This window comes from Typopeltis vanoorti, chromosome 25 (genome assembly GCF_054136105.1).
Source record: "Typopeltis vanoorti isolate ZY-2024b chromosome 25, IOZ_Tvanoo_1.0, whole genome shotgun sequence".
Lineage (NCBI taxonomy): Eukaryota > Metazoa > Arthropoda > Arachnida > Uropygi > Thelyphonidae > Typopeltis > Typopeltis vanoorti.
The window spans coordinates 73445932-73465012 of record NC_143573.1 but is presented as its reverse complement, the minus strand read 5'-3'; the positions used below and the strand labels follow the sequence as shown (position 1 = coordinate 73465012).

The following is a 19081-nucleotide window of genomic DNA, read 5'->3' as shown; positions in this document are numbered from 1 at the left end:
AATTCATTACTTTCACCAAAAGGAATAAAAATATATTTTTGTTTATATAATTTGAGTCTCAGCTCAGGAATGATAGCATAGTAATGGAGAGAAGATATGAACATTTCATTGTACAAGTGTGGTGCAAAAACTGATGTGTCTAACTAAAAACATATCAGTATTTCTGGTGTGGCAGTGATGATTTAGAGAAGTTGGTAAGAACTTGCATAAAGAAATAGGTATTAAAAAACTATACTCTGCAATGTCATGTTTTAGGAATTTGCTCATATTTTATAACAATGTTACGGTCGAGTTGGATAAAAGGAATGGATACACTGTGATAATATTGGATTTTGCTAAGGCATTTAATAGGATACCATACGAAAGGCTGTTGTATAAACTGGAGAATATAGAATTGGAATATAAACTCTTGACTTGGATCAGTGGATGGTTGACAGACAGATATTAGAAAGTTGTATATGGTGGGTATGAATCTGCCAGTTTTAAGGTGAACAGTGGTGTACCTCAGAGTTCAGTCCTTGGGCCTTTGTTGTTCAATCTATACATTAATGACATCAAGCAGGGTCTATCATCAGATGTGCAAATGTTTGCTGATGATGCAAAGATAGGCAGGGCAATCAGGGATGCTACTGATATTCAGTAATTACAAAATTATTTGAATAGACTGGAAATCTGAGCAAATGAAAATGGCTGTCGGTTTAATGTTAGTAAGTGTAAAGTTATGCACTTTGGCATGATGAGATTTCCAGCAGCATATTAGATTAGCAGGGTTATGCTACAAGAAATTGATAAGGCTGGGGATCTTGGCATAATGGAGGATAGGAATTTGAAGTTCAAAGGTCAAATAGCAAAAGTTGCAAATACAAATCATAGGATAATTACGATATTGAAGCAACCCTTCACATGTAAAGATAAGGAAGTCATTTTGCATCTTTATAAGGTCTTGATAAGATCACACATAGATTATTGTGTGCAGATTTGGTCTAGCGGTTCCAAGCCGATAAATAAGCTGTGGAAAGGGTGCAAAGAAGAATCACAGAGATTATATCTGGATTATGGCAGCAGATTGCAAGCATGTGGATTGCAGACCGGTTAATAGGAATAATATGATAGAGGTCTATAAACTTTTGAATAGATGTTATAGGATATTGTGTGGTGAAATTTTTCGTTATATGGAAGGTGAGGAACTGGAAAAGGAGAATTCCACCATGGACAGTACAAAATCTTAACTTCAGGCAGGGAGGACAACAAACACCAGCACTTATATTAAAACCAAAGGCTCAAACTCTCTATTGTCCTACAATCCTATCTCACCTAGGATAATTAAAGCAAGATTTAAAACATCAATCGGATCACTAACTATTATTCAAGTATACTCACCAACTTCGACATCATCAGAATAAGACATTAAGGAGTACTATATAGATTTGCAAAAAGCAGTACACCAGACATCAAGTCATGATCTCCTAATTGTAATGGAGGGATAAACGCAAAAGTAGGCAAAGACTGGGATACCTGGCCGAGTAACTGGAAAGTTTGGGTATGGAGAAAGCAATGAACATGGCGAAAGACTGCTAAACTTCTGCTCAAATAATAGACTAACAATAACCAACACTCTCTTTAAACATCCAAAACTCAAAAGAAAATAGACATAGATATCACTAGACAGACAAACCAAGAATATGATAGACTATATTAATGTAAACCAAAGATGGAAATCAAGTATCCTAGACTGCAGATCCTTCTCTGCAGATCAGATAAGCTAGTATTAGCAAACCTAAGAATAAAGTTAAAATCTGGAAGCACTTTTAGAGTCAAAAGGTGACTGAATGTAAAAACACTACAAGACAACAATATTCTAAGAAAATATCAACTAGAACTATATAAAAACCTGAAGGAACTACCAAAACAGAATATAAACATCGAAGAACATTGGTGCAAATTAAAGGAAATAATATTAAATTCAGCAGAAAAAACAATAGGTTACACAGAAAGAGAAAGTAAAAAGGATTGGATCTCGAATGAAGTAAAAAGGTTAAGCGATCAAATGAAAAGTATGAAACTAAAACAGAACTATAACAGAAATGAATATAATAGATTAACCAGAGAAATTAGAAATTAGTTAAAAGAGACAATAACTGTTTAGAAGAAAAATGCAAAATGGCAGAAGAGCAATCTACAGAAAACAACCTCCATGGATTATATAAACAAATAGACCAAATTAGTGGACAACAAAAATAATAATATCAGAAATAAAGCGGGACACTAATTGAAAGTAAAACAAAAAGAATAGCCAGGTGGGAAGAATACTTTAGAGATTTATATAATAAAAACAGCTCTCAGGATATTACGATTCCAGTCACTGAAATGGAAGAGGAAACAAATATCTTTACAAAAGAAATAATAGCACACAGCATAGAAAAACTCAAAACTAGGAAAGCACCTGGCATTGATCAAATACATGCAGAATTTTTAAAAGCAGGAAAGGAACAACTTTTGGAACCATTAAAAACATTATTTGAAAGGACCTACAAAAACGAAGCAGTGCCTATTGATTGGACCAAATCAGTCATAACTCCTATATACAAAAAAGAAGATAAAACAGAATGCAATAATTGCAGAGGCATTAGCCTCCTCAGTATTCCAAGTAAAGTTTTTACGAAAGTACTCCAAAAAGAAATTAAGCCATATATAGAACTGGCACTAGGAGAAGAACAAGCCGGTTTCAGACCAGGGCAAAGCACAATTGATCAACTATTCACCTTAAGACAGCTAAGAGAAAAGACACTAGAGTACAACCAAAGTTGCTACATAAATTTCATAGACTTTTGTCAGGCATTTGATTCAATCCGTAGAAGAAAACTATGAAAGAATTTGGAATTCCCAACAAAACTATAAGAATAATAAAGAATCTATATGAGAAATCTGAAAGTGCAGTACGAGTGGAGGACACCTTAACCAACTTGTTCCACACAGAGAGTGGAGTAAGATAGGGATGCAATCTGTCACCAGACTTTTCAATCTTACACTGGAAGAAGCAACCAGTAAGGCCTTAAACAAAGAAGACTCAGGAATTAAAATATATGGAGGAAATATAACAAACTTCAAATTTGCAGACGACAGTGCATTACTTGCAAACATGGAAGAAGATCTACGACGAATTTCTGATAAAATAAAAAAAAGTATGCATCAAATTTGGATTAAACCTAAATAAAGATAAAACAAAAATTATGCAAATAGGAAAAAGAAACACCAATCTGAAAATTGAAATTGATAGTAAGAATCTAGAGCAGGTAGAAAACTTCACCTACCTTGGAGGAGTAATTGGGTACAACTGTGAAAAGCATCCCAAACTTTTGGACGACTAAATAAAATATGGAAGTCAAGAGACATCAAGCAAGTAACAAAAGTAAGAATCTATGAGACAATGGTCCTCCCAATACTTCTCTATGGAAGTGAATGCTGGAATCTCAAAAAAGCCGAAGAGAAAAAATAATTAATTAACAAAATGGGCTGGCCAAGAAGAAGATTACGTGGAGTATCTCTGCTGGATAGACTAAGAAACGAAGACATAAGGAAATGACTAAAACAAGAAATAGCAATAATAGACAAAATCCAAGAAAGAAGACTGCAATGGTTTGGCCATATGACCAGAATGGGAACAGAAAGATTACCAACTAAACCCCTGGATGGAAGGTAAAAGATCCAAAGGGTGGCCCAGAATTAAATGGATAGACAAAATAAAAGAGGACCTAAAAACCAAATCACAACAAGCGACACCAAACTGGACAGAATGGTTCAGACTCTCCAGGGACAGACAGAAGTGGAAAGAGTTCATTCGGCCTCATCATCCACATTGATGATAGAAGAGAGAAGAAGAAGAAAACTGAGTAAAGAGGCAAAGGAAGAGAGAGGTGAAGAGCAATTCTTCTAAAAGTTCCATGAAATAATTAGATCACAATAGTGACAAGCAGGAATCCACAGAACTGCCTCCACTTGTTTTGGAAAAATTCTTTTCATGAAAGTATCCAGTGTGCACAGCAAAGTCAAACACACATGCAGACTTTTTTTTTTGGTTTTTACATGCACATTTAATATATTTTACATACACTGCAATGGGCTTTAGCACTCTTTTGTCTATATTTATAATTTGTTCCATGAGTTCCTAACAGTATGATACTGGTCAGAGAGCAGCAAAATGAATGCATTCATGCTTGTTTTCTTTTCATTCTCACTTCATGTAACAGACTATCTTTCTATGCGTTCACACTGATGATGTGATGAGATACTCCAAATTAATATAAGCTTTGTTTTTAAATTAAATACTTCTTCTTTATTTAAATATGTGTAGCATTCAATGATTATAATGATACATCTAAAACACCAATATCCATTCCATGCTACTCGATATATGAACTATTTTTGACATTTCAAAAGGTCCTGAACTGAGAGCCTTTAAAAGGAAGTGAACAAAAGTATCAACAATTGCAAATTGTTATGCTCAACGCGAGTGTAATGCACTCACTCACTACAACAAATTAACAAAATGTCCCATAGGCATAATGCTTTCTAATGAGAATTCACAATAGCAAACTATTCACTGCAACAAAATATTTGTATTCCTTACAAGTTTGCTAGAGAGAGAGAGAGAGAGAGTCATTACCAAACTAAATATCAACTAATGACGTTTAGTTTGGTAATGACATAATGATTATCAAACCCTAATCATAATAAAATAAACCTTCCACATCTATTTAAAATTAATTTCATTAGTTCATTCTGTACAAATATTTCGTGCCATTCAATAATACATCCAAATAATGCTTCAATATATCAGAATATTAATTTGGTTTGAGTGATGGAAACTGTCAAACATTTTTTTTCTTATCTTTTAAAATAATTTACATAAGAATTATTCTAAAAAAGTTAGATCTTAATTCACTTCAATAGAATGGTATATAAATGGAGAAAACACTTCATGATACACATACTGGCCACTGAATTAAAAACTTTTATTTTAAATATAGGCATGCAACTGCCAATAATAACCCTCTTCAATTCCCTGTGCTAGTTTGGTGAGATATAGGTCAGGAACAGCCTTCATTACATAGTTTGGTCAACTGCTGCACACAGGAAGTTCTGCTTGTCCATACAAGCCTTCTCAGACGATGGCATTCTCGCTCATGACAGATTGTCAGAAGACCACAGTTGCGCTCTTAGACAAGCAATGCGAGTTATTTTTCCACTGATTAAACATCCTGTTGAGAAACCAGTCAGCTCTGCTGTTTTCAAGATCGTGGCTCCAGCCAGATGGGTACACACAATAAGCCCTTGATGAACTGCCAACCAGCAGCAGCATTCTTAAATAGTTGCCTAGAACATGTGGTGATGCATATGACCAAGTATTCTGCATATATGCTGCATAAGTGACATTTACACATCTGCATAAAGATTTCTGATTCAATGGCCAGTATCAAAGTTGAAAGTGTTTTTCATTTGGTTATACTATAAATTAAAGATGCCAAGAAATTATATTCTTGATTTAATCCTTTCTCCAAGTGTAAGCAAACAATGTTTGCATGTGAAGTATCTTCATGACTGGGCTACTTGTACATAGAGGCTAATGACTTCACATCAACTGCCTTAGTATTATACTTAGATGTGTTTAATGCTTAGCATTATATACATCTGAAAGGGTGTGTGCTTTGCATTATGGGATACCAAGGCAATTGATGTGAAGTCATTAGCCTCTATATACAAGTAGCGCAGTCATGAAGATACTTCATGAGCAAATTATTTGCTTACACTTTGCTTACAAAGGATTAAACCAAGAATATGATTTTTCTTGGCATCTTCAATTTAAAATGACCAGTATGTGTAGATGAAGACAATTCTAAATTGAACAACTTACATTAAAAAAAAAGTGTGATTCCCTGTATATAAAATAAATGCTTTACATAACAAAGGATACATGGCCAAAACCATGTGAACCATGTGACATACATCCATAACTTTGTTGAGAGATATACAGAAATTGGGAGAATATTAAGAATTCTGTCATCAAACAGGAACCTAAAATAAAATTTTCTGATTAAAACAAGTACTTTAAAATGCAAAAAATGGAAGTCATCGTTTAAAAAGAATTATTAAACTAAGAAATTACAATCTCTACTTAGGAATATGATTAACATAATTTCAAACTGAAACTAAACAGAGTATACTTGTTTTATTCCAATCCTGTAATTGAATATGAATTTAGAAAACTTTGTTTTTCCTCCAATATAAAATAAAATTTGGTAGAAAAGAAAATCTACCAATTCTCAACTTATTACCAGTAGAATCAGTGATATGACTTTACTGAAGACATTAATGCTCCCTCCTTTTATCTCCTCTAAAATTTTCTTCAAAATATTTTACTTGATATAAACTATATATATATATATATATATTTTTTTTTTTTATTCAGTTCAATCATTTATAATGAAAAAAAAAAAAAAAAACATACATATAAATATATCAGGCAAGAACACTGAGCCATGCTTCCCACTCATAAAACCAGCTATAGAAATTCACTGGTTAGATACACTGACATTTCAATCTATCAGAAGATTAACTAACATAATCACAAAGTAAATCCTTTCTCAACACATCTCCCACAAATCCAATAACATGCTATACTTTAGCACTTCTCGAGTTTTTTTCTTCACTGCCCACCCCAATAGTGTTTTATAGTTGTATTAGCTAAATCTTTTGGAAGAGAAAGGATAATTTTAGTAATACCTTTCATGGGTGGTAACCACATTAAAAAAAAAAAAAAAAAAAAAATCCCATTAAGTACATAAAATGTCAAAATATAGATGAAATGATTTAACTGCATTAGGTTATCTGCAAATCTATATGAAGCAGACTAGCAAATCTAAAAAAAATTTACTTCTTACTGGTCTCTCCAAATCACAGGAAAAGAGATGAAAAGTAAACAGCTGAAAATTGGAATATCTAAAAAAAATATTTTTTTTTGTAAGCTTTCATTAAAAAGAAACTTTTTAAGTCTGATATAGAAAAATAAAGTTTCTGTAAATGCAACAAGAAACAAGGGAAAGAAATAAAGTACTTTAAAAAAACAAAAATCAGAGTGATTGAACATTTCAATGGGAAGATGTTATCTTATAAGCTTTCTAAACATATCTTCTAAATATTACTCCATTGACTGAAAATAATTTTCATTAATGGAAAAAAAGTGAAGGAAAGGAAACGGAATTTTGTTCTTCAGTTAGTCTATATGTAGATCAAAATTTTATTATTTTCTAAATTCAGCCTTGTAGGGAGATTTATTTGTTCTGAATGTTGAATAGGAAAGCAAGTCACATGTGATGACTGTATTTTATTATTCATTAAGGTAGAAGAGGGGTAAGAGATTCACCTAATCTGGAATGAGTGAGAGAAAGGAGACCACACTGTTGATTAATGAAAGATGGAACTAAGATCAAGAAGACATTTTGGATTTGAAGTGTCCAAATGAGAAAAAAAAAAAATTTTTTTTTTTTTTCTGACTAGAATTGATAATGGTTTTACATGTTGAGGACAATGATTTGTTCCTTAATTTATTAGTCTGAATTTTGAGAGAAAGTTAAAGTGTGTGTATGTGAGGTGGGAAGAGACTCTTTTCTTATGTTATAAAGTGTTCTAAAGTGTATAAGACAAAGTAAGCCAGTTTTTTTTTTCTTGTTTTTTGGTTACAAATTAAATTAAACTTGCCAAAAAATTATATTCTTGTTTAATCCTTTATCGAGGTGTAAACTTTATCCAAAGTTTGCATGTGAAGTAGCTTCATGACTAGGATATTTGTATATAGAGGCTGATGGCATCATATCAAACTGCTTTAATCTCATAATGCAAAACAGCAGGAGTGTATAATGCTATGCATAAGAGGAGGGTTTACTTCCCAGACTAGTTTTGACCTTTACTAAGGTCCATCAGTGGCAGCCAGACATGAAAAGATACTAGGCTTGAATTAATGCAGAAGTCATATATTTCTCATATACAAGTAGGAAAAAAAAAAAAAAAAGGTGCATTACCTTTATTATTAGGAAGAGTTATTATTCTGAATGTTTAAGAGGAAAGTAAGTCATGTGGGATGAGCTTGTGAAGATACTTCCTGCACAAACTTTGTTTGCTTACACTTGGATAAAGGATAAAACAATAATATAATTTCTTGGCAAGTTTAATTTAATTTGTAACCAAGTGAAAAAAGCTTTCTACATCTATCTCTAATCCAGAGTATTTTAATAATAAAGAGATACACCCTTTTATTACTTGTATATGAGAAATGCATGATTTCTGCATTAATCCAACCTTGGTATATCTTCAGGGTCTGGCTTCCACTGATGGACCTCAGTAAGGGTTGAAACTAGTCTGGGGAGTGACCTTTCCTATTATGCATAGTATTATACACCCAAAAGATATACATGTTTATATTTTTTATTGTACACATAGGTTTGTGCTACTTGTACAGGGTGTTCGGGATAAATTTGACATATTTATAATTAATTATATTTTTCCGTAAGTTACATGTATTAACACACACTTCTCTTCATTTAAAAGTTTGGACCCTTCTTCATTCATATACAAGATGTCAGAAAGGATGGATAGCTGGAACCCACCTGAATCATGGAAGAGAATAACTTGTATCATGATGATTCGTGCCCGCCATCAAAATAAGGATATTACGACTGCTGCCCAATGCTCCCTGAATACAGTAAAAACAATCAGGCATGAACTAGAGACTTGCAATGGTGACTACGAGGATGTAGCAAGAAGAAAGATCCCTAGCAGACGATCTGATTGCGTTCGTACAGCAGAATTCCTCGCAAATCTGCAGGAACAGGTGTTGAAGAACCCTGGCATTGGAATTCGGGCTTTGTTCGTGGAGTTGCTAACTGTAGTCAAGCCCTGGATAACAAGGGTAGCCAATGGTAGGCCGTATGTATGGCAGCAGGATTCGGCCCCTTGCCACACCTCTGGGAAAAGTCAAAAATGGTTGTCTGAAAATTTCTACGACTTCACCAGTCCAAATGTTTGGCCTCCAAACTCCCCAGACCTTAACCCCATGGATTATTTTGTATGGGGCGCAGTTGAAAAAGACACCAATCGCACTTCCAGTAATACAAAAGCCCAGTTAATGGATAAAATTAAAACAGTTTTTGCGGCCCTTCCCAGGGAGACTGTAGCATCAGCTTGTTCGAGGTTCCGAAGCAGAATTGAAGCTGTGATCGATGCTAATGGTGGTTATTTTGAGTAAATCTTGTTGATAGTATTGTAATTAACTCTGCCTGTAATGTTTTTTTGTCAATTCATTAAATTTAATAGATACAAAGAAGATTTTCTTTTTCCTTACGAAACTGTCAAATTTATCCCGAACACCCTGTATATAGTGGCTTCACAGACTTCACATCAGTATAGCATACAAGTAGCACAATCCCATACCTATGAGTACAACAAAAAATATAAACATGGGAGTTAAACTCACCCAAAATTTAATTAATAAATGGCGAATGTTGAAAAATACTCTTGTGAGATTATGAATTCATAGTTTTAAATACAATGCGACTAGGGATCAGGGGGTGATGGTGAACAGAGATTTGAAATTTAGAAGAGATATTGCAAGAGTTGGCAAAATAGCTTAGAGAATTACTTTGATGTTGAAAAACATATTTATTTGTTTATTTATTTCACATGGGGTTCCCCCTTTGCTCCCCAATCCCTTAGAATGGTCCTCCTAATGAGGGATTACATACGTATTTTATGACTGTAGATCCGTGTGTGTGTGTGTGTGTGTGTGTGTGTGTGTTCACAGGGCTGGTTTGCCTGTTCTGAGGGATGAAAAACCAGAGTTGCCGGGTGAAAAAACCTCTACCTCTGTATGAGACCAGCTAACTCACTTTAGTCCAGATAAAGGTTCCTTGAATTGAACCCAGGTCATTCTGACCAAAGGACTTTGCCTATACTGACTAAGCTATGGAGGCTCGAAGAACACTGACAACTAAAGATAAGGAAGTTATTATCCCTCTTTATAAGGCTATGATTCAGTCACATGCAAACTACTGTGCACAGATTTGATCACCTGCATTTCTAGGAGATCAGGGGTTGGTGGAGAGGATTCAAAAACAAATGACCAAGCTCATGACAGGTCTGTGGGTTGTAGAGTTTAGCTGACAGGCAGAGGAGAGATGATAAGATTGGCACAAAAGAAAGTTTTCAATACATGGGTCACACTTGGAAGTTGTCTAAGAGTAAGGGTGTGTGGACTAGGTTCTATACTTGGAGAGTAGTGAGTGGAATGGATTGCCAGAGGTGGTTGTGAGCACCCAAATAAGTGAACATGTTTAAGGAGATGTATGGTAGGTATTATGTTAATGGATAGTGTGGGTCCCCCGTGATGAGTCTTTTGACTCCATGGAGTACCCACACAAATAATAATAATAATAAAACAAAATAACTGGAACAAGTTACATATTTTTGCTATTTAGAAAAAAATTTAGTGTAGATGGCAAATTAAATATGGAAGTAGATTACAGAATAAGTAAAACTGTATGATGAGAATTGAATTGAACACATTTATAAGAAACAAGAGAAAACCTGCTAAAAGACTTCTTCTTTTCAGCCATTTTCTGTCCAATGCTGGATGAAGGCCTCCTCTAGTTCTTTCCACCTTTCTTCGTTCTTGGCAATGGTTGACCAATTTTCTCCAACAAAATTTGACAATTCATCACTCCACCTTCTTTTGGAATCCAATTTGTTAGTATGGTGTCCATCGCTCATCTTCTCTTCTCGATAGACGTTCGGCCCATTTCCATTTCAGTCGCATCTGGTGAAGAATGATGTCAGTGATGCGAGTCTGGATTCTTATCCAGATGTTTCACTTCTTATCTTTTAATGTGATGCCTAGCATCAACTTCTCCATTTTTTTGAGTTGTTGTTGTTAGTTTATGACAGTGCTTTTGTTAGCGACCAAGTTTCACAACCAAATGAGATGACTAGAAGTATACACTGGTTAAATGTCTTCATTTTTAAATAGAGTGAAACATCACTGTTTTGAAAATTGAATTTTATGAATGCACTCCAGGCAAGTTGAACTCTCCTATTTATTTCCTTTTGGAGTCCACAGTTTAGATCAATGAGATGACCTAAGTATGTATATGAAGAGACTCTTTCCAAGAAATTGTTTTCTATTATTTCTATAATTGTTTTTTGGTGTTACAAAATGATTAAACATGATTTTAGTTTTTTCTCTGTTTATTTTTAGACCGACTTTTCTGCTTTCATGATATAGGTCTTCTATCATTATATTAAGGTCTTCTGGAGTGTTTGCAAAAATTATATCATCTGCATATCTTACGTGTGTTAAGTTTCTGTTATTAATTTTTATACCAAGGTTTGTCCAGTTTATGTTATTAAATATTTCTTGAAGGACTGTTGTAAAGATTTTGGGTGATAGAGAGTCTCCTTGTCGGACATCTTTTTCAATGGATATTTTATTGCAACTCATGTGAATTTGGATTATTGCTGTTGCAGTGTGGTATATTGCCTGGAGGAGGTCCATATATTCTCCAGGAACTCTCTGATTCTGGAGTGCTTTGATTATTGCATTAGCCTTAATGGAATCAAATGCTTTTTCATAATCAATGAAGGCTAAACAGAGAGAGGCAATTGGTTTTCTTCTGCTTTTTCTTTTATTTGTTTTATTGCATGAATTACTTTTGTGAGAATTTTGTACAAATTAGAGAGAATACTAATTGGTCTATAGTTCTTTACTTCTTCTTTGTCCTCTTTTTTAAATAACAGTATCAGAGTAGAATTTTTCCAGTTTTCTGGTATCTCTCCCTCTTCTAGGCATAGATTTAGTAAGTTTGTGACATGGTGAATTATATTGTTTCCTCCCCATTTAATTCTATGTGAATTAGGTCTTCATCAGGACATTTTCCATTTGTTTTAATGCTTGTTTTATTTCATCTGAAGTCAATGGGGGGGGATGAATTCTATATGCGATGGAGAACAGTTATTTATATTTGATTTATCTATTGAAGGATTAGTATACAGTTTTTTATAAAATTCTTCTAGCCTGATTAGGATTTGTTCTTGGTTCCTTATTGTAGTTCCATTCTTATCTTTTATTGCAGTTATTTGACTTTTTGACAACTGATAAATGTTTTCTTAGTATTTTCATATTTTTATTGTTTTCAATTGTTTCTTTTATTTTTTTAGTGTCATAAGATCTTATTTCATTTCTCATCTTTTTCCTTGTTATTTTGTATAGTTCTGCATATTCTATTTTAGAAATTAAGTTTTTGTCTTGTTTCATATTTCTTCTCTTTTTTAATAGTTGTAAGATTTCCTCTGAAAGTTTATGGTCTTTTTGCTGTTTGTTGCTTTTGAATTCCTTGGCTGCTGAGATTATTACTTCCATTACATTTTTGCTTATTTTATTTATGTCTTCTTCTTCAAATACATTTATTAAGTCTAGTTTTTGAGTGAGTTTTTTTTTTTAATCATTCTTCTTGTTTTCAATAGGTTTTAAGTCAAAACTTCTTGATTTTTTGTTGTTTAGTCATTTTATTCTTTCTAATTTGGGATTTATTTTAATTTTGGCTCTCACCAGTTGGTGGTCACTTCCTGTTTTTACTTGATTTGGTACTGAAGTATCTTGAACTATTTCTTTATTATTACACAGTATATAATCTATTTCATTTTTTATTTCTCCATTTGGACTTCTCCATGTCCATTTTCTTTTGAGGGCTTTCTTAAAAAATGTATTCATAATATAAAGCTTGTTACTGATAGAGAATTCTCTAAGAGCATTCCCGAGTTGCTGCTTGTACCATATATGTATGGTTCTATTGTGTCTATTTGGTGAATGGAAAGACCTACTTTGGCATTAAAATCGCCCATTACTATAGTCAAGTTTTGATTGCTATTTCTTTTTTTTTTGTCTAGAGTGTGCTGCAGTGAGTCATAAAATGCTTCTGTCTCTTCACCAGTGTGGGATGAGGTGGAAGCATATATTTGGATGATCCTAATTTTAAGTTTGGAGTTTATTTTAAGTGTAATTTATATTATTATTTCATCTATATATTTAAATTCTTAAAAGAATAAGTAAAACTGGTATGATGAGAAATGAATTGAACAAATTTATATGAAACAAGAAAAAACCTAAAAATGGTGTATTACCATATTATGAAAATCATCTGGATCAGGGAAGTTTTTTTGGATATAGAAATTTTTTTCTCCCGTTTGGTTAGAAAGTATATTATACTTGACATGAAACTATATTCTTGTTTTTCAGAGGTGGAAGGGCTGAAGTTCTTTATATGATCCATTACCCAAGCGTAAGTTTGTATCTTCGTGACTAATCCTTGTATAATAGAGACTGCTGACAGTCATTTTGAGGTCAGCTCCAATGTAACACATACAACTTCTTTTTTATCCAGAGGGTTCCAAATTAGGAGTTCAGTTATTTTCTTATATCCATTACTATTTTAAATTGTTCCCACTAACAGCTGATCATCAGTGCTTGTGCATTGTGACAAACTGAAGATTCTGGTTAAAAAATCAGAAATATCAGCAGCTAAATAAATATATCTTACTTATTTTATTTCTTTAGTGTTGTCAATCATATATATATATATATATATATATATATAAACTGAAATGAATTATTCCAATGATGAAACCTCATCAGAGATTGAAATTGATCAGGATAATGACTCTCATCATAATGCATCACATTATACAAGCCTGAAAAGAAGAGCTTAAGGGTCAAAGCTGTATAACTGAGAGAAGAACTCCACATAGCCTTGAAAGGAATGTGGAGAACTGACCAGAGCTTCTGACCTAATGTCCAATCCTCACCTTCTCGTGATGCACCCTGTTGGGTATCTACCTGGATACTGAACGAACAAGGATGGGCTGGCAATTTGATTAAGCCTACCAAATTGTATTCTTATTGGCTTAAACCAATATACAAAATGATGGTACAACATGACAAAATTTCATGCCGGCTGGGGCGTCGCCCGGTTAAACAAGACCCCGTTGTTTTCTTCAGGGAACCAGAGCAAACAGCGAAAAGTCAGCTACTGAAACAAATATGAAAGCACACCACAACTGAACATCACCAGACTTAAAGATCGGTACTATCAACATAAGAAGCCTGAATGGCAAAGAACTGGAGCTAGCTGAGGAATTAGATAAGTACCAGATCGACATAATAGGGGGTGACTGAAACAAAAAAGACAAAAACTGGTGAGATTTTTCTGAGCAATAAATACAAAATGTTATATTCAGGCAATGACAATCAAGGAAAACAAGGAGTAACCCTAGTATTCAACACAAAATATGAGGCTAATCTTCTTGAATGGCAGGCAGTCTCAAGTAGAGTGATGTGGGCAAATATCAGAATGGGGAATTGGACAATGAGACTTATTTGTGCCTATGGTCCCACAGACGGTTCTACTAAGGTAGAAGTGGAGGAAAAATCAGAACTCTATGGTGGATACAGGAAGTTAAAGAGGCAGTGAAGGAAAAGAAGAAAGCATATCAAAAGTTCCTGGAAAATAAGTCAGCTTGTTCTCTTAGAGAATACAGAGACAAATGTAAGAAAGCTAAACATTATGTAAAACTAGCTAAACACAAGTCATGGGAGGACTTAAACAAGAACATAGAAAATAAATATCAAGAAAGTGGTAAGATATTCTGGTGGTTGTTGAAGAAGCTTAGAAATGGAGGAAAGCGTGTTGTAAAAGGAGTTAGAGATGATAAAGGTGACATGAAAATGGGAGAAAAAGATATCCTTGAAGTGTGGAGTAATTACTTTGAAAAATTGCTAAATGAAACAAGCAGTGATAGCACAGTGATAAAAAAAACACTCAACAGGCATACAATCAGGAATACATATCTATACTTGAAGTAGAAAAAGCCATCAAAGGCTTGAAATGTGGAAAGGCAGCAGGAGTAGATGATATTTCACCAGAAATGCTCAAGTATATGGTGGTATAAAAGTCTACAGTGGCTGCACTGCATAGTTCAGAAGGCCTGGGCAGAGGAACGAATTCCTGATGATTGGAGTAGAGCTCTCATAGTACCCATATATAAAAAAGGGAAATAAAACTGAATGTGAAAATTACAGAGGTATTTCCCTACTCAGTGTTCCTGGCAAGATCTATGCAAGTATACTTGAGAAACGGTCGAGAAGAATTGTGGAAAAAAAGCTTGGTGAAGACCAAGCTGGATGCAGGCCAAATAGAGGCTGTCAGGATCAGATCTTCACTTTACGACAAATAGTCGAGAAAGCATGGGAATATAACAAAGATTTGTATTTAAGTTTTGTCGATTTGCAAAAGGCATATGACAAGGTGCCAACAAGCTGGATTCAGGCCAAATAGAGGCTGTCAGGATCAGATCTTCACTTTACGACACTGCATAGTTCAGAAGGCCTGGGCAGAGGAACGAATTCCTGATGATTGGAGTAGAGCTCTCATAGTACCCAAATATAAAAAAGGGAAATAAAACTGAATGTGAAAATTACAGAGGTATTTCCCTACTCAGTGTTCCTGGCAAGATCTATGCAAGTATACTTGAGAAACGGTTGAGAAGAATTGTGGAAAAACAGCTTGGTGAAGAACAAGCTGGATTCAGGCCAAATCGAGGCTGTCAGGATCAGATCTTCACTTTACAACATATAGTTGAGAAAGCATGGGAATATAACAAAGATCTGTATTTAAGTTTTGTCGATCTGGAAAAGGCATATGACAAGGTGCCAAGAGAGAAGCTATTCAATATGCTACAGTTATATGGTGTAAATGGGGCATTATATCAAGCAATTCTTAGTCTTTATTTGAGTTGTAAATCAGCAGTTAGAATTGAAGGAAGTACAGGAAGATGGTTTAATGTTAAATCTGGTGTGAGACAAGGTTGTACATTATCCCCTCTGTTATTCATTATCTAAATGGATCACATTATGAAGGAAAGTGGTATTAAACATGATATCAAAATTGGAGATGTTAATGTCAGCTCTTTGCTTTATGCGAACGATGTTATACTTCTAAATAAAACTGCTACAAGTTTGCAAGATTCCCTTACTAAATTGAATAACTGTTGTAATAGGCATGGTATGAAGGTCAGCAATAAAAAGACAAAGAGAATGAAAATAGGTAGAATTGTTGAAAATGTCAACTGTGTTGTGAACGGAGAACCTGTGGAACAAGTAAAACATTTCAGCTACTTAGGCACGATTTTTAGTGAAGATGGTAAATTAAATATGGAAATAGACAACAGAATCAACAAAGCTGGCATGGTAGAAAGTCAATCGAATAAATTCATATGGAACAAGAGAGAAATTAGTCGGAACACTAAATTACTAAATTAGCTATATACAAGACAGTGTTCAAACCAGTTTTAACTTATGGATCTGAGAGCTGGGTCAGAAGTAAAACACTTGACCAAAGAATAGAGACTGCAGATACGAGTCCTGAGAAAGATTAGGGGCATGAACAGATGGCACGAATGGCAATATCATATTAAAAACGAGAATATTAGGAAAGAACTTGACATTGTCAGCATTCAGGAATGCGTTAGCAGAGCTAATCTCAGGTGGTATGGTCACTTAAACAGAATGGGCGAGGAAAGATTAGCAAAACAAGTGTTCTCTTCCAGGTTGGCAGGAAAACGACCCAGAGGAAGACCAAGATATAGGTGAATTTGTATGATACAAAGTGACTTAGACGATAGAAATATAAGATCTGATAATGTTGGAGTCTTGACAAGTAACAGACTGATTTGGAGGAAAATTGTAGATAGGAAGTTAGTAATGATGTAAATTTTTCATGTAGTACTATCATATCCTGTACACCCCTTGAGGGTACATGTCAGGAATTTGATGATGATGATGAAAAGAGGATGCGCTCCAAATTTAAATGAATGAGTTGGAATGACTTGCAAATAAGAGATACAAAATAAAATTACAGGTTGCTAATGAGACAATTTTCTTCATTGATTCTATCTTCAAAGCCATCCAACTGAGAAAGATGTACAATTTCTTATATTCAAAGAAGAATGCCATGTGTTTCAGAGGTGGATGGGCTGAAATCAGAGCAGGTCATTTATGTATAGAAGGAAGGTAGGTTAAAGAATAGAGCCCTGATGTACTCTTGCTTTGGCAGCAAAACAGCAAAGAAAGTCATCAAGTCATCAACTGTGACATGCAGTGATTGAGAAAACCAAAGAGAAAACCAGCTACCCAATTACAGGGACTGAAGACAGACCAAACAATGGCAATTTGTTTAGTAGGCCTCAGTGCTAGAAGCTCTGGAAATGTCAAGAGTGATATCATATGTAATTAGAGTAATTACTCTAATGTGCCTTGTACATACAGAGCGATTATAAAGTCTTTGTGCAGTTTTAAATTTTCATAGCTTCCATTCTATACACGATGAAATCAATCTGAAAAAACAGCAAGTGGAAGAATTTATTATATAGTTTTACAGAGATTTATTTTTGGGAATGTTAATTCTCAACATGTCCACCATCATTACATATACAAACTGAGATACAATTCTGAAGTTCTACAAACACGTTTTGCAGTTGATTAACAATAAAAAAATTTTTTTTTTTAATTATAATATAGTGAATGAATCACTTCTAGTACATACTAAACTTCACTAAATAACATTTCTAATGTTCTTTAGAGAGATTTTATCACATATAGAACAGACATTATGAAAGTTTAAAACTGGACAAGGACTTTATAATAACTCTGTATATGGTTCGTTGTATGCATACACTCCAGATGATGACTTTGAGTAATCATTTTGGTTTATATTAAATTGAAGTTATTACTCTAATATGGTAGTTAGTAGTTGTTGCCATTATTTTAATATAATGAACCCTACCTGATAATGGAAAAAAGTTTGAAAAACGATTGTTCAAATGTTTGTGATTTGTAGTTTTACCAATTATTAAACTTCCCCCATCCAAACATCTGATAATTCCAAACTACGAATCCCTCTTGGGAAAACCAAGGGAAAGAGCTGACATGTAATTCAATGTATTTCTGATGTGGTATAACAAAATTTTTCAAGTTTTATGAAGAGATGATTTGGGTAAGAGATGTTTCTAGTTCTATACAATTTTACTTTGAGTTAGTGAGAAAAAATAAACAGTGAAGAAACTAGTTACTTAGAACTTTTTTGCTTATCCATAAATGATAATGACTAATTCAAGAGAAATTTATTTCCATTTGAAGTCCAGCTAACTTAGATTTTTATTTTTAATATTTTTTAACATAAATACTGCCCACGAAATGTTGTTGGCCTAGAGAACATTATAATGCAGATGGGATAAGGATAATCCAGAACTTTGCTCTAAAGAATAGTGTGAGACCAACACTCTAAACCGCTAAAGAAACTCTGTAGGCTCAGATTCTGCTGTAGATATGGATTATTTGTGATAGTCTTTTAGGTGGGAGATGAATTTCACCACCCAGTGTGAGACGGCCATCCAACTTACTGGAAGCCTGATTAATTTGAAGACGTTCCATGCTTGGTTTCTGGAGTACAGTTCTGAGATTATGTAAAAAATTTCATATAATTTTTTACACACTAAATTAGTAAAAACTGAAACAAAATCTTTAACTCAGATTACTAATTAACTATAGGTTTATGATCTTTCAGGGGTGGGAATGTCATAAAAATAATCAGTTAGAATTAAAGAAAAGAATCAACCTGTCTATATACACATTAGCATCTTCCTATTCAAACAATGATTCAGCAACCAATTAGCGATAATGTTTAGTGGCAATTTTCTTATACTAAACATGTATTTGTATACAAAGAAATTTCATACAAGAGAAACTGTAGTAAGTTGCATCCCACAAATAACATTTACTACTTTACAGTTATGACAAATAAAAATTTGTCCATTTGTTCAATACAAATTACCAGATTTTTGGATTCATTATTACTATTTATTGGGCCAGTCAGCCGAATGGATGGCACTCCAAACAACAGGCTGTGGATTTAAATCCCATTAAAAT

The 19081-nt window shown here is 33.9% G+C and overlaps 1 protein-coding gene across 1 annotated transcript in view; it reads right to left on the bottom strand.

The window, feature by feature from the left end:
* Hip14 (palmitoyltransferase Hip14) overlaps window positions 1-19081 on the bottom strand; it is a 242982-nt gene that overhangs the window by 92519 nt on the left and 131382 nt on the right. Inside the window, exon 8 of the mRNA XM_090414298.1 lies at window positions 5972-6072. Within this exon, the coding sequence (XP_090270424.1) occupies window positions 5972-6072 (101 nt within the window). The remainder of the gene's footprint in view (window positions 1-5971; window positions 6073-19081) is intronic.